The sequence below is a fragment of the Macaca thibetana genome, chromosome 3 (assembly GCF_024542745.1).
Source record: "Macaca thibetana thibetana isolate TM-01 chromosome 3, ASM2454274v1, whole genome shotgun sequence".
NCBI lineage: Eukaryota > Metazoa > Chordata > Mammalia > Primates > Cercopithecidae > Macaca > Macaca thibetana.
Genome location: NC_065580.1, coordinates 62,747,335 through 62,764,105, shown reverse-complemented (window position 1 = coordinate 62,764,105; position 16,771 = coordinate 62,747,335). Strand labels below are relative to the sequence as shown.

General features: G+C 34.7%; 1 protein-coding gene across 3 annotated transcripts in view; it reads left to right on the top strand.

Moving 5' to 3' along the window:
* SEMA3E (semaphorin 3E) overlaps positions 1–16,771 on the top strand; it is a 285,354-nt gene that overhangs the window by 216,210 nt on the left and 52,373 nt on the right. For all 3 annotated transcript variants that reach the window (XM_050785246.1, XM_050785244.1, XM_050785243.1), the window contains one exon: positions 12,514–12,607. In XM_050785246.1, the coding sequence (XP_050641203.1) occupies positions 12,514–12,607 (94 nt within the window). The remainder of the gene's footprint in view (positions 1–12,513; positions 12,608–16,771) is intronic.

Below are 16,771 nucleotides of genomic sequence, written 5' to 3'. Positions count from 1 at the left end.
GCTTTTCTATGTTAAATTGACAATTAAAGAGTCTATTTTCTCAATTTTCATGGGGTTTAAAAAAGACTAGCATGCATCAAACTTTCTATATTCAATATTGATTGAATACCTGAAACATAGTAAGCTTGAAACATAGTAAGCTTCTTAAATGTTTATTAAGTTATCCATGAGTACATAATCACAATGCAATGTAAGTAATGCTACAAGAGATATACAGCATCATCCATGGGAGAAATTTTGATTGGAGATTTCTTAGAGAATATCAGTGAAGTCATTTTTTTCTTTTTTTTTTCTTTTTTTTTCCAGCAAAGTCATTTTTAAACAGCATTTTATTTTGGATAAGTAGGAGTTAGTGTTGTAGGAAAACAAACGAATAAACAAAAAACTTTCCCCAATAATCAAACAGCTATAGATATTATCATGCATGCAACTTTAAAGAAAGTCACTGTGCAGGAGTGTCGATTGGATGAGGGTGGGGGAAGGGACAAAGCCTGAGGGCAAACTGTGAAGGGCCTGAACTGCCGATTCTTGAGGTTAGACTTCATTCAAAAACAGAAGCACTGCAGGGTTTTTGAAAAGGAGACGGGCATGATTATATTTGAAAAGTTGGTGAGGATGACATAGGCAGCAAAGGATGATGTTTCTCCAGTGAAAGCAGGCTTCAGAAAAACATCATAAGGTTTGAAGGATATTTGCTTCAAATACTCTAGGACACCCTGGCATACATAGCCAGTAGGCAGAGCTGTCAGTGTGAAATTTAAGAGTTTGAGAGGGTGAGTGTGGGAGTTGTAATATTGGCATAAAGTTAGGTCACTTCGGGTGAGGAAGAGAATGGAATCCTGACATAATGATTAGAGGATACACAAAGGAAGGGAAAACAGAATTTTGCCTTCAAATATGGCTTTAAGCAAATATTTATTAAAAGTTCTAGGACTAAGACAACTGATTTTACTTAAGTGTATTATATTTATGTGCTGAATTGTTAAAAAATGTTAATAACATCTGCCAGCTATTCCAATGATATTAAAGGACTTACAAACATTTGAAACTGCAATTTAATTAATTATAAAATTGATTTAAAAAAAAAAAACTTAATACATATTTTTGGGCCTTGATTATGCATTAAGTACCTTATAAATAACACTCAACCACACCTAACAACATAAACACATATACCCCTCTCCAATTACAGTGACAAGTAAAGTGAGTAAAACAGTAAATAAATATGGAATTGTTAGTTAGAATACACTGAGCCTTGCCAAGCCTCACCCTGCCTCTGAATCCTCACCTCTAAAAAGAAAATAATATTTGTGGGAAATATTATTGACCCTGTTTACTTAACAGGTTCACTATGAGGATGAAACTAGACAAATACATGCAAACGTATTTCATAAATTTTAAAGTATTATACAAATATATTACCTTTTTTTAGAGAAAAAATGTTAAAAAGCAATTAAAATGCAAAACTATTAGCCTTAAAGTCAAAATATTTACTTGCTATTTTACTCTTGTTTTGCATTTTTTCTACTTGTTTATTTAGTCTTTGGGAAGGTTTCAAATATCCTTTAATAAATGTTTTTATTGCTTGGCAGGAGAAACAAAAAAAGAAATGGTAAAGTGAATCACATTGAAAATTAATTTGTAATACACATTATCATGTAGCTATTATTTAAAGAATTAAACTGCATATTATGTTTATTTGAGACATGGTGTAACAATACTGCTCTTTCACCTATTTTCCATTGTTGACAGAAATATATGTAATGAACACTGTGTATTTTACTATTTTTCTCTAATCACCAGAAATACCAAATAAAATAAATGATTATTTGTTTTGTCCTGTAGTACTTACAATATTCTAGTTGTCTTTCAACATGTTTCAGAATATCCCAGTGGCACTGAGGACAAGCAAAAGAGTATTAGTTCATGAAGCTGATTTACAAATGGAAAACTCTCATTTTATTGAGTTGGCATCACATGTGGCACCTGCTGAGCAATGACTCACACCTATTGAAAAGAGCTTACAGCAGACATTCTGGGTTCTGAGGGCATCCCTCAAGGCCCAAAGAGGAAAACTCCCCTGGAGATATCTACCATTTATATTTTAGAGACCTTTTTTTCTGACAAACACATGTATCTGCCCACATTAGCGGTTACTTTCAAGCACAAGAGGAGCCATTGAAAAATTTCTCCATATCACATTGAAAAAGAAAATGCAGCCCACATGTTAATACTGGGAATGCCTTGTAAATTTAAAACACACTACTCAGGCAGAAATTCCAGCTGTTAAAACAGAGATAATAGAAAGCCAGTGTAAGTCGTGACCAACATTTTCAATAGGGTTAAACACCAACATTACACATTGCTTGAACCATAAAGGCGATTGCTTTGGGGTCACTGACAATGTCATCATGGCTCAAGTTTTCCAGTTGGTTTGGTTACTGAATTCCACTTTATGGAAGAGAATTTTATCACTGTCTTTTTAGTATTTTATTGGGTTGTGCAATACATGAAACACTGTGTTTAAGACCACAATGAACTCTCAAAATAACGCGAGAAGTGTCCTTCTGGAATATATAGCTAATATTGAAATTAGCTTGATCTATGCAAAGCAAATCAATAAAGGTTTGAAAACTGCCTGCTTTCCATCATAATGTTAGTACTATCCAGTCTATGGTAAGTTTTCTTCTTTTTTTCTGCTTTAAAAAAATTTCCACATCTCAGTTGCATAAAATTGCAAAAATATTGTACTGAGACCTGAGGAATTAAGATAAATTGGATCAATTTATCTGTCATGTGTAGCTTCACAAGGGAAAGAAAGCCTCGGCTCTAAAACCATGGAACAAAACATCAATGAAATTATTAAAACCACTGTCAAGTCAGTAATTTGATGAAAACGAAAAACTCAGGTTTTGCTCTCTATTCAGTATTGAAGAAAAAGAAAGAAAAGAAATAGAGAGAGAAAAAGAAAGAAAGAAAGAAAAAGAAAGAAAGAAAGAGAGAGAAAGAGAGAGAAAGAGAGAAAGAAAGAGAAAGAGAAAGAAAGAAAGAAAGAAAGAAAGAAAGAGAGAGAAAGAGAGAGAAAGAGAAAGAAAGAAAGAGAAGAGAAAGAAAGAAAGAAAGAAAGAAAGAAAGAAAGAAAGAAAGAAAGAAAGAAAGAAAGAAAGAAAGAGAGAGAGAAAGAAAGAAAGGAAGGAAGAAAAGAAAGGAAAGAAAGAAAGAAAGAAAGAAAGAAAAAGAAAGAGAGAGAAAGAAAGAAAGAAAGAAGGAAGGAAAGAAAGGAAAGAAAGAAAGAAAGAAAGAAAGAAAGAAAGAAAGAAAGAAAGAAAGAAAGAAAGAAAGAAAGAAAGAAAGAAAGAAAGAAAGAAAGAAAGAAAGAAAGAAAGAAAGAAAGAAAGAAAGAAAGAAAGAAAGAAAGAAAGAAAGAAAGAAAAGAAAAGTCAGGTGGGAAAAGGGAATCCTTAAGTAGCAAATTATTGTGCCTCCTTATTTCATCTCCACATTACCTTCAAATTACATGCTGTCACTAACAAGGTCTTTGGGGATAAAATAATAAATCATTTTTATATTTCAATCTTTGATTTCATTTTTTAATAAGTGTCATGTCACACTATGTTATGTTAAACAGAAACTTTATTAATCCTAGCAAGAGTCCATCATAAATTATAGGAGTATAGATTAATACAATAATGTATTATCTTTATTGGGCATCTGAAGAAATTAAGAATGTGTCTATTCTTCCCTTAGTTGTTCTACCAATCTAATCAGTTTTACTAAAGCCAATGGCAATCAAACTATAGAAAAAAATAGAAGCATGATTTTACTATCGAGGCAGTCCCAAAGAAGCATGTACAACATAGCATAATAATTTTTACATGTGCTCTAAAGTAAACATACCTATCTGCAACAATGTGTTTGTATGTTTTTAATAATTTCAGCTTTTGTTTTTGAGTACGGAGTACATGTGCAGGTTTGTTACATGTGTATATGTACTGGGGTTTTGGGTCTGATTAATCTCGTCACTCAGGTACTGAGAATAGTCCCCAAGGGTTAGGTTTTCAACCCTTGACTTCCTCACTCCCCCTAGTGATTCTCAATGTCTATTGTTGAGTATGTTCTATAAGTGAGAACACGTGACATTTGGTTTTCTGTTCTTACATTAATTTGCTTAGGACAATGGCCTCTAGCTGCATTCATGTTGCTGCTAAGGAATTATTCTATTCTTTTTATGGCTGCATGGTATTCCATGATGTATATGTATCACATTTTCTGTATCCAATTCACTGTTGATGGGCACCTATGTTGATTCCATATCTTTCCTATGGTGAATAAAGCTGCAATGAACATACAAATGCATGTGTCTTATTGGTAGAATGATTTATTTTCCTTTAGGCATATACCCAGTAATGGGATTGCTGGGTTGAATGGTAATTCTGTTTTAAGTTTTTTGAGAAATCTTTAAACTGATTTCTACAGTGGCTGAACTAATTTAAACAAATTACTACTGGCAGCGTATGTGTTCCCTTTTCTCTGCAACCTCACCAGTACCTATTATTTATTGACTTTTTAATAATAGCCATTCTGACGGTGTGAGATGGTATCTCATTGTGGTTTTGATTTGCATTTCTCTGATGATTAGTGATGTGGAGCATTTTTTCATATGGTTGTTGGCTACTTGTATGTCTTCTTTTGAGAAGCATTTGTTCATGTCTTTTGCCCACTTTTTAATGGGGTTGTTTTTTGCTTTTGAATTAAGTTCCTTATAGATTCTGGATATTAAACCTTTGTTGGATGCATAGATTGTGAACATTTTCTCCCATTCTGCAGGTTGTCCATACTCTGTTGATAGTTGTTCTTGCTGTGCAGAAACTCTTTATTTTATTTAGATCTGACTTGTTTAGGTCCCAGCAAGAGATATTCAGAATGACATCTAAGCACGAGAAGTTCAGAATGACTGATACGCAGACTATAAAAGCAGCATTTAAGAGATAAAAATGTGCATAATTACCTAAGTACATATGAAATCCCTTATATAAAATTATAGGGATGTAATACTTTATTCTGGAGGCTATGTCAATGAATGACTTTTAACCTGAGGAATGATGAGAAAAAATTCACAATTCAGAAACAACTCTTTGTGGCAGAGTACAGAATTGATGGCTGGGACTCAGACACTGTTCAGGAGGCTGGTGTTAAAATCAAGGTGATAAGTGGTAAAGAAGCAAAATAAATCAGTGCCAGGAAGCAGGTAACAGTGTCAAATATTGAAGAAAGACACAGTAAAAATAGGACAGAAAAGTATGTTTTGGGTTATTTTATGAAGAAAATAGAACAATGGTTTGGGGCTTTGTTTATTGCTGTGTTTCTAGTTCCAGGCTTAGTTTCTGGCATACAGAAAACATTATTTTTTTTTTTCAAATATTGAATAGTATAATGTTTAACATTCAAGAAAGTAAAAGAAAGAGACACCTCTGCAGCAGCTCATTAATAACTGGTAACCCATAGAGGTCAAAGTTCCAGAGCTTTAAAAAAAGTATTGATACAGGCCGGGCGCGGTGGCTCAAGCCTGTAATCCTAGCACTTTGGGAGGCCGAGACGGGCGGATCACGAGGTCAGGAGATCGAGACTATCCTGGCTAACACGGTGAAACTCCGTTTCTACTAAAAAAAAAAAACAAAAAACTAGCCGGGCGCGGTGGCGGGCGCCTGTAGTCCCAGCTACTCCGGAGGCTGAGGCGGGAGAATGGCGTGAACTCGGGAGGCGGAGCTTGCAGTGAGCTGAGATCTGGCCACTGCACTCCAGCCTGTGCGACAGAGCGAGACTCCGTCTCAAAAAAAAAAAAAAAAAAAAAAAAGGAATTGTTACAGTTGAAGACCCCTCCACTATATCTGGATGGAGCACTGATCCATATTACCAATGACAGGTACTCCTAAAATGCAAGCAGTCACATCCACCCTCCTTCAGGGGATAGATTCACCATACTTGTCATGTAGATCAGCTACATTGTCACTGGATACTGGATCCAGCCATCCTCCCACATGTGGTAGAGGTTGACAGCACCTCCTGAGTAGGCATCTCTGTTGGTCATGGCCCCATTACTCCGTCTTCAAAGCAAGCATTTCTGGATCTAGTTTTTCTCCCACTGCATCATCCCGGTTGGCTCTCTGCTTTTATCAACACATCTTATCTCTTAAGGACCCATGTGATTATACTGGGTCTACCTGGATAAGTCAGGGTAGTCTTCCCTCCTCAAGGTCTTTCACTTGATCACATGTGTAAAGTCCCTTTTGCCATGTAAGGTAACATATTCACAGGTTTCAGGATTATGACAATGACATCTTTGAGGCTCCATTATTATGCCTATTATGGAAACAATTATTCAATTAAGGTAAAGAGATTTTGGAAGCTTCTTGCAAATTGAGTGTGTTGTTAGGGATTTAATTACCAAGAAAGAAGGATTTTAGAAGACATGATGGAAAGGTTTGAGTAGGCCAGAAATATACTTTTAGTATTCATATTATCTCCAATTCAATGACCTTTTCAAATGGAGCTCTCTGTGGTATGTAATGACATCACACTGTAGTAGTTTAAATGTTAATCTAACAATCAAGTTTCAGGACAGGGTTGAAGAATACCTGTGCAAAGTGATTAGACAGAGGAATTATAGTGCTTTCATGTGTTCAAAGCACCTCTTCATTATTTCGTTACAAATATTATAGTCTTCAAAATACACATTACCATATTCTTCAAACTTGAGAAGTACCCCAGTCTACAATCTAATTTGACATTGTCTACTCTTTTTGTGTTATTTGACTCCTGGAGCATTATTAACCATCTATTGGTATGCACTGATACAATGACTGTATCCTCCAAAGATGTGGACCTTTCTTCTCTTTTTATATAAGGAGAATGGTACTTTCCTACTGCAGTGATGTTCCAATAGCTTACATTATTTAAAAAAAAAATAGGCTAATAAATTATAATCTGCAGAAAACAAGCATTTTATTTTTTGTATTTTTATTTTATTTTTCCACAGGTTATTGGGGTACAGGTGGATTTGGTTGCATGAGTAAATTATTAATGGTGATCTGTGAGATTTTGATGCACCCATCACCTGAGCAGTATACACTGTACCCTATTTTGAAAATCGATGCCGGGTGCAGTGGCTCACGCCTGTGATCCCAGCACTTTGGGAGGCCGAGGCAGGTGGTCAGGAGATCGAGACCATCCTGGCTAACACGATGAAACCCCATCTCTACTAAAAATACAAAAAATTAGCCAGGTGTGGTGGCGGGCACCTGTAGTCCCAGCTACTCGGGAGGCTGAGGCAGGAGAATGGCATGAACCCGGGAAGCAGAGCTTGCAGTGAGCTGAGATTGCGCCACTGAACTCCAGCCTGGGCGACAGAGTGAGACTCCATCTCAAAAAAAAAAAAAAAAAAAAAGGGAAATGATAGCTATGTCTATCCTTTAAGGTATTAAAAATGTAAATTCTTCATAGTGATGCAGAAAGAAAACCAGAAGAGTTTAATTTAACCTGTTTATTATTTTAAAATGATTACTTGTTGACTTAGTTTTAGCCATTAATCAAAAAATGTGAGATAGGTATTTGAAGTCTTCTGGAGAAAAGTAAGAAAGGAAGGTTTAGTCAAGGTACATCTGAGTTTTGACCTGAGACATACATCTCTGAGAATGCATGTGCATTCAATATTCAAGGCTCAAGTATGCTCAGTGTCAAGCTTGAGATTTTTATGAAAGAATATATCCTTTCACAGACTAAAGTAGATTTACATATTGCACAGATTTGTGTCTCCTGCATAACTAAAAATTTCGGGATGATTCTGGGTGCCATTTGATTGTTTTCAAAATGTTAGCATGGCAGATTTCTTGGTGCATATAGTTTCTTGTCAACTCAATCAATTTCCTTTGAAAGTTGAACACACTGGTATGTAAGATACTTAAAATCACAGTCACATGCTGAAACTAACTAGTCAAATACAGCCTCAAGAACCTATATTATGATTTCTAGTCATGAAAACCTGTAACTTTTCTATGAAGTTGTGACTGCATTTTATTCATCTATGCCTGCAGTTCTGCAAACTCTGGGATTCTCTTGATCTTAAAATTCTTTCAGTTTTCATGTTCTATTTGCTTCACCCATTTGACAGCTTAAACGAATGTATTAAAATTATTTGAATAAATGTGCAATGTACTTGTATTGTTCTTGCAGTTTCAATTTTAGTGTATAATGTGTTTAATTATATCCATTAGATAAAATAACCTCATCAGTCATTAAACATCCAAGGCTGAAATAAGCTATAGAAAAATGTTGATTTTTGAAAGCAACCCAGTATCACTGTCAGCTTTCCATGACGCTGATGTTTGACTATAGTAGAACAAATATAATATGTATATTCCTGATCTATTATCTATATTTTATAAAGTGGCAATGACTGAAGGGGCAAACAAGTATTATATTCCTATACTTGGTCATTTCCTCCTCCATGAAATGATGTGGGTCTCTTTTGCAAATTTTGGTGAAACTTCTTCAGCAAAAGTGTTAACTGGGCATATCTATAATTTTTTCTCATTTGGACAAATGTATTCTCATGTCATTGCAAACTGTCATCTGCAGGAAGTAAACACAAAACCTTTCTCTACTGTCATTCCTGCTTTCTTCAAATTGGTGTAGAGTAGCTATGTAGGTAAAACTGTTTTGGCTTAGAATATAAGTTTAGCCACACCTCTGGGTCAGGAGGCCACATTTGTTCTATAGGCTATGTTTTATTATTTTTTAAAAAATTTATTTATTTTTGAGATGGAGTTTCACTCTTGTTGCCCAGGCTGGAGTGCAATGGCGCGATCTCGGCTCACCGCAACTTCCACCTCCCAGGTTCAAGCGATTCTCCTGTCTCAGCCTCCCAAGTAGCTGGGATTACAGGCATGCGCCACCACGCCTGGCTAATTTTGTATTTTTAGTAGAGACAGGGTTTCTCCATTTTGGTCAAGCTGGTCTCGAACTCCCGACCTCAGATGATCTGCCTGCCTCGGCCTCCCAAAGTGCTGGGATTACAGACGTGAGCCACCGTGCCCGGCACTAGGCTATGTTTTAAATCCAAGGATAAGACTGGATGGTAATAGTGGTTGGGTGAACTCAGCATTTACTGACAAGGTTTCGTAATGGCAGGATCAGGAGGTAATTTTAGGATATCACAGAGAAAGAGAAAAGGGTGCTAAATAAGAATAGCAAGACAGAGACAGAACAGATAATGTGGGTAAATCAGGTGACTAGCAAAGTTAAGATCAAGTTTGAGAGAAGTGCCCTCAACTCTCAGAGGTTACTCAGGACTTTTAAGATTGTTTATAGGTTCGTGGTTCACAGATGAACAGGGCTGTACATAGTTGTCAGATTGAGCAATATCATGATGTTCTATTTTAAATTATTTTTTTCTACAGGTTTTTCAATATTGTCAAAATTGAAATATTGTCAAAAGTGACTTTTATTGTCACTTTTCTAAACTACTTTTTTTACTCAAGCCACTTATAGTACACTTAATGGAGATTAATTATACAAACCAACCTTTTATAAGAATTTTGAAACCTGGAAACATTAAGGGACAAGTTCTATGGTTATATGCTTGAAATAGGAGCCAATAGGGTAGTTTTTCATGAAAATATTAATTTTCATTGTCTTATCTGTGTGAAGCCTTATATTAAAATTGAAATAGTGTACATATGGCCTTTGTTGATAAATATTTACAGTACTTATGCATTAATTACTCTATTAATTATTAAACATTGAATGTTTATACAAATACTATGTGATGAAGAATAAAAATGAAAATAAATATTCCAACTTATTGAGAATAAGTTTTGTTATTCTTTTCCAAACTACTAAAAAAAAATAACACTTTTTAAGTTCCTTATACACATTGGATATTAAACTTTTGTTGGATGATAGCTGGCAAATATTTTCTCGCATTCTGTAGGTTATCTGTTCACTCTGTTGATAGTTCCCGCTGTGCAGAAACTCTTTAACTAGGTGCCACTTGTCAGTTTTTGCTTTTGTTGCAATTGCTTTTGAGGACTAAGTCAAAAACTCTTTGCCAAGGCTAATATCAAGAAGAGTATTTCCTAGGTTTTCTTCTAGGATTCTTATAGTTAGAGGTCTTACATTTAAATCTTTAATCCATATTGAGTGAATTTTTGTATATGGTGAAAGGTAGGGGCCCAATTTCATTCTTCTGCATATGGCTAGCCAGCAATCCCAGTGCCGTTTATTGAACAGGGAGTCCTTTCCTCATTGCTTATTTTTGTCAACTTTATCAGAGATCAGATGGCTGTAGATATGCAGCTTTATTTCTTGGTTTTCTATTTCATTCCATTGGTCTATGTGTCTCTTTTGTACCAATACCATGCTGTTATAGTTACTGTAGTCTTGTACTATAGTTTGAAGTTACGTAATGTGATGCCTCCAGCTTTTCTTTGTTGTTGTTGTTTGCTTAGCATTACTTTGGCTATTCAGGCTCTTTTTTGGTTTCATATGAATTTTAGAATAGTTTTCTTCTAATTCTGTGAAAAATGATGTTGATAGTTTGATAGGGATAGCAATGAATCTATAGATTGCTTTGGGCAATATGGCCATATTAACCATATTGATACTTCCAATCCATCTGAATGGAATGTTTTTCCATTTGTTTTATATCATCTATGATTTTCTGCAGCAGTGTCTCCTTACAGAGATCTTTCACCTTGTAGAGATTTTTCACCTCCTTAGTTAGATGTATTTCTAGATATTCTGGTTTTATTGTGTGTGGGTATTTTAAATTAGATTGTTTTCTTAATTTGGCTTTCTGCTTGAATGCTATCTGTGTAGAGAAATTTTGCTGATTTTTAGACATTGATTTTGTGTCTTGAAACTTTATTGAAATCATCTATCTGTTCTAAGAGCCTTTCAGCAGAGTCGTTAGGATTTTCTAGGTATAGAATCAGTCAGTGAAGAGAGATCGTTTGACTTCTTTTTCTGTTTTGATGCTTGATTGCTATTGCCAAGACTTCCAGTGCTATGCTAAATAGGAGTGGTGAGAGTAAGCATCCTTGTCTTTTTCTTGTTCTTAAGGGGAATGCTTCCAGTTTTTGTCCATTCAGTATGATGTTTGTGAGTTTGTCATATATGACTCATTATTTTGACAAATGTTCCTTCAATGCCTAGTTTGTTGAGGGCTTTAATCACGATAACCCCATTAAAGAGTGGATGAAGGATATAAACAGGTATCTCTCAAAAGAAGATATACAGGAGGCCAACAAACATAGAAAAAATGCTCCATATCACTAATCATCATGGAAATGAAAATCAAAACCACAATGAGATATCATCTCACACCAGTCAGGGTGGCTATTATTAAAAAGTCAAAAATAACAGATGCCAGAGAGGCTGTGGAGAAAACAGAAAGCTTATACACTCTTAGAAGCAGTATAAATTAGTTCAGCCACTGTGGAAAGAAGTTTAGAGATTTCCCAAATAAAATAGAATTACCATTTGACCTGCAATCCCAATTACTGGGTAAATATCCAAAGGAAAATGAATCACTCTATCAAAAAGACAATGTGTGTTTGAAATATTTTGAGCTCCTTTACTAACTCACTCTTATGTTCATTGCAGAATTATTTACAATAGTGAAGACATAAATTCAACCTAAGTGCCCATTAATGCTAAATTGGATAAAGAAAATGTGGTATTTATACACCATGGAATACTACAAAGCCATAAAAAATAATGAAATCATGTCCATTTCAGAAAAACCGATGTAGGTAGAGGTCATTATCCTAAGTGAATTAGGGCAGGAACAGCAAACCAAATGCTGCATGTTCTCACTTGTAAGTGAGAGCTAAATATTGGGTACACACAGACATAAAGATGGCAATAATAGAGACTGGAGACTCCTGGGAGAGGATGAGACATAGGGCTGACAAACTACCTATTGGATACTATGCTCACTACCTGGCTAATGGGATAATTTGTACCCCAAACTTCAGCATCACACAATAAGGCCATATAACAAACCTGCACATGTACCCCTTATATCAAAAATAAAAGTCTAAGTTATTAAAAAAATCAACAACAGCATTCTTGATATGCTTAATAAAAGCCCACTATCATTTTTAACACTGAACCTCCTTTTCATTAACCTTTTTCCAGCAAGTTTCAATTCCTTTCAAATATTTAATTGACACCTCAGAATAAATAATACAGTCTCATAAAACGATTTAAAAAGTGCTATTTTCTTTCATCACCTGCATACTTTTTCAGAGGCATGAGAGAACTCATATGGGCCTGTAAAACCCATGTGCTTATTTATAAAACCCAGTTTGTCTCTAAATAAATTGATGCTACTGGTGCCCTATTTAGAATACATGCTTTATAAATAATCAAAGTTTAATATGTTTTACCTAAGCAATTAAATGATTATTAGAGGAGACATGTTCATAATGATTTTTCTGGTTTTCTTTCAAGGATCCTCTGTTTCACCTGGAATCACCCAGATCTGAGAGAGGAAGGGGCAGATGTCCTTTTGACCCCAGCTCCTCCTTCATCTCCACTTTAATTGGTAATTATCATTGCCACAGACATCAGGTGGTAGTCATAATGATTCTAAAACGTATTTTTCAACTTCAGTTACATTCTTTCAGCATTTCTTTATACACTATGCCTTGTCATATCTATTTTCTGGTGCTCGAAGCAATGATATTAAATTTCAAGCCATGTTAACCTGAGCAATTTGACTCTAAAATAAGTGCAGATGCTATAAAGTATGTGTATCTCACTCTGAGAAAACAAATTGTCATTTAATATCCCACATATTTGCTGTCATTTGATGCTTATAAAATGCAATTATATGAAGACTTTATAAAAATTTTGCAAGAGAAAACGAAACTATTTTAATATATATGTTAACTCTTCATGTTTCAATTACTTTGTGACTTTAGAGAACTTTTAATATTCTTTATAGTATCTTTCTCTGTTATTAGTAGAATTCAGCAGAAAGTCATCTCTTTTGAGAACTTAAATGTATTTATCTAAATTTCTGTTAATCTAGAATGCAAACTATAGAAGTTGACTCGCTCAAACTATCACTGAATGTACATGTTGAAATAATGGCATGAGTTGATAATGTTGGATCTGGAGTTTAATTCGATTCAATTTAATTAGACAAAATGCCAAACAATCTCACTTAAGACACAACTGAGTAATATTTTCCTGCTATTTGTGGTTAAGACTTGCAAACTTGGCAAACTATTTCAGCACTGTGACAATAAAAACTGATGAATGAGCTCCTAAGCATGCAATTAAAAAGAGCAGTCCCCAACACTAACATAGGTGCTAACAGTAATAATTTTCTTCCCTCAGTGTTGAGATGTTCTGATGCGCATACGGTGCAGATGTGCAAGGTTCTATTATCACATTTATAATGTTTACAGTTATATGCTAATATTAGGTCATCTTCTTTGCAGAAAATGAGAAAGGACAAAATAAGATGTAGAGACTTCACATTCTAAATAAACCATTAAAACTTAAAACTCTCTCCTGATGATTAAACCATATTATACTTGATTTCGAGTTGATATAGATGCTACTTTGTATTCTTGAGAATCTAAGTTCCCTGAACATATTTGAGACAGTTTATTTTGATGGGTCTTGCATTCTACTCCCTACACTCCCCTATCCCACATCTGGTTCTCAGGTGTAGAAAAGTAAAGCTTTTTAAAACCTATGTATTATATAGCAAACACCTCATGTTAACTCTAATTAACGGGAAAAGTTTGACTTACTTCAGCTTCAAAATTTGACACGGCTATAAAATGAGAATGATATAGTAATTAAGTTCTTCAGGGGCTTGAATAAAGATGTGCAATATTTGAGAAAAATAAATATTAAAGAAAAATATTACTTGAAATATTTTGAGTTTCTCTGCCAATTCTCTCTCTCTCTCTCTCTCTCTCTCTCTCTCTCTCTCTCTCGGGGTGTGTGTGTGTGTGTGTGTGTGTATAAACAGAGTATTAAAAAAAGGAAGACTTTAAATATGGGAAAAGGGTTGCCTAAGTCAGGTTAGACTTAGTAAAAGTCAAAACCTTAGAAATAACACTTTTGGGGGATGCCAGGTGCATAAATGCAAGAAATTCCAATGCAATTGACAAAATATATGTTAAAATTTATATATCTGATAGACTCATACCATCTTTTTCTAAAGTTGTTAGTGAATTTTCTTCATAAAGATTGTACTATGTTTGAAAAAAAAGAGACTTTCTTATCTTTCTTGTGCCACATAGTATCTTGCAAAGACTAAGTCTCCTATAAATACTAAATGTAATTCTCACTGAGGTTCCTAAACAAATGAAAAATTAATTTTGGAATATTGTTCCTAAGAATCACAAAAAGGGAATAGGAAATTAAAAATTACACAGCATATACTGCTGCTATAGTGAAATCCTGAGAATATTAGAAGACAAATTATTTTTTAACATTTCATTTAAAGAGTTAATAATAATTTCTATGACCACCTTGCCACTCACTACTCAGTCTCCCTTGGAGTTTGTTTCTGCATGAAGCCAAGAATTTAAAAGTGAAATTTCTAAGAGGGGAAATATTACTGGAGGGACATTTCCAAGTGAGTTTCATTGAACTTCCAAATCAAATTACACTATGCTGAAATCTGAAGTGCTTGCCATCTGGGTGGCTGTTTCGCTTATTCAGAAGAGAAATCAAATCAAAAGAGCCCTCCAAGCTAAACATGAAAGTTATAGAATAATCTCTCCAAAGAGAAGAAATAAAAATATAATTCTTCACATTTATCCACTCACTTTCATCCCAAAGTACCTTGGAGAGATCATTCACTCACTGTGGAAATGCAGCAGCCACTGGATGGAAACCTGATAACCTATGTGAGCCAGAAACTCTTTAAAAGAGAGGAAGTGAAAATAATTCACCCAATTGCAAAAGCAGCAGGAATGTGGGCTGGAAAAATGGAGCTACCTGAGTTGGAATTTGGCAAGCTAGGTACAGCCTACTCTGACTGTGAAAGAATGTATTAATGTGGTATTTTGTGACCACACATGTTCTCTGCTGATGGGTTAAGACAAGCCTCCAACAAAAAGATGACTATCGTTAGATTATTGCTACTTCTTGGTTTCATGGTTAATTATATGTCACACAATGTTCAATGTTTGTTCACATGAAGACAAATTTAATGATAAAACACTGAAACTGGTAGTATATTCATAAAGCTACTTGACCTAAAAAAAAATGGTGCTTGCACATTAGAGAAAGTTCTATGTAATTTCCTAATTTTAGATACAATTTTAATTCAGTTAACTTAAATTTAGCTGACTTAAGATCATATGAAGAAGAGGTTAATAAAAAATTGAATAAATATTAAAGCTTATTTGATAGATGAAAGATGAGCTATAAAGCACATTTTTATTCTATTTATAATCTAACTTAGAAATGAAATTTTGATAGCTTGCAATAATTCTATGTGACAAAGGATTTAAGGAGTAGAAACAAGCTTCTTACTGAACTATGTTGTATATGGTCAGAAACTAATCAAAATGAAATCATATATTAAATAGGCTTGCTCTTCCAATGTGTCTTTGTACTAACACAATTTATCTTGGTAGCACATCAGCTCATATCTCAGGTGCCATATTTCTGCATGTTTAGCCAAGTTTTCCGCCGGTGTGATTACTCCTACTGTATTTGAAGTAGTTTTAAGTAACTGTCTGAAGAAGACAAGGCATTACAACTTGATTTTAAAAGCAGCTTGTTGAAACAATAAATTTTTCAGTATAATGAATTGCTGCATTGCTTATCCATGCCTTTCAAATCATCTAAATATACTTAGTAATTATCTTGCTACTAACTTATTAAGTTTGGTAATTGGCCAAATAAAATCCAGGAAACAGTGTTCTGTATGTCATATGTCATTTTGGCCAAGAAGCAAATATTTTTGCTGACTTTTTTTTTTTTTTTTTTTTTTTTTTTTTGAGACGGAGTCTCGCTCTGTCGCCCAGGCTGGAGTGCAGTGGTGCGATCTCAGCTCACTGCAAGCTCCGCCTCCCGGGTTTACACCATTCTCCTGCCTCAGTCTCCCGAGTAGGTGGGACTACAGGCGCCCGCCACCTCACCCGGCTAGTTTTTTGTACTTTTTAGTAGAGACGGGGTTTCACCGTGTTAGCCAGGATGGTCTCGATCTCCTGACCTCGTGATCCGCCCGTCTCGGTATCCCAAAGTGCTGGGATTACAGGCTTGAGCCACCGCGCCCGGCCTTGCTGACTCTTTTTATTAGTTATATTTGATATAATATTGCAATATTCTAATTAAATTGATAATATCTTCAGTAACGTTACAGTACCCCATAGTTTCTCCTTTTAATTTATTGCCATTTTATTTTTAAATTTTATTCTGACCCATAGTTGTACTAGCAGTTCCAGGTATAATTTAATCCTACCATTCCTGAAATGCCTAAGGTATGATAAGACACATGTTGCTAGTGTTTGAGGAAAAAAAAAATCCTGATTTGTCATGTGCCTTTTGACACTTTGCTTTGAAAGTATTAACTTTGTTGTTGGGGTATTTTTAGGGATGCTTTTCAAAGTAAATGCACACTAAATTTTATTTTAACAAGTAATTGCTAGTAAGACATTTTATAGTCCATGAATTTTTTTTCTATACTTTTTTCCTATTACTTTTTTCAGCAAATGAAACTACAACGTTT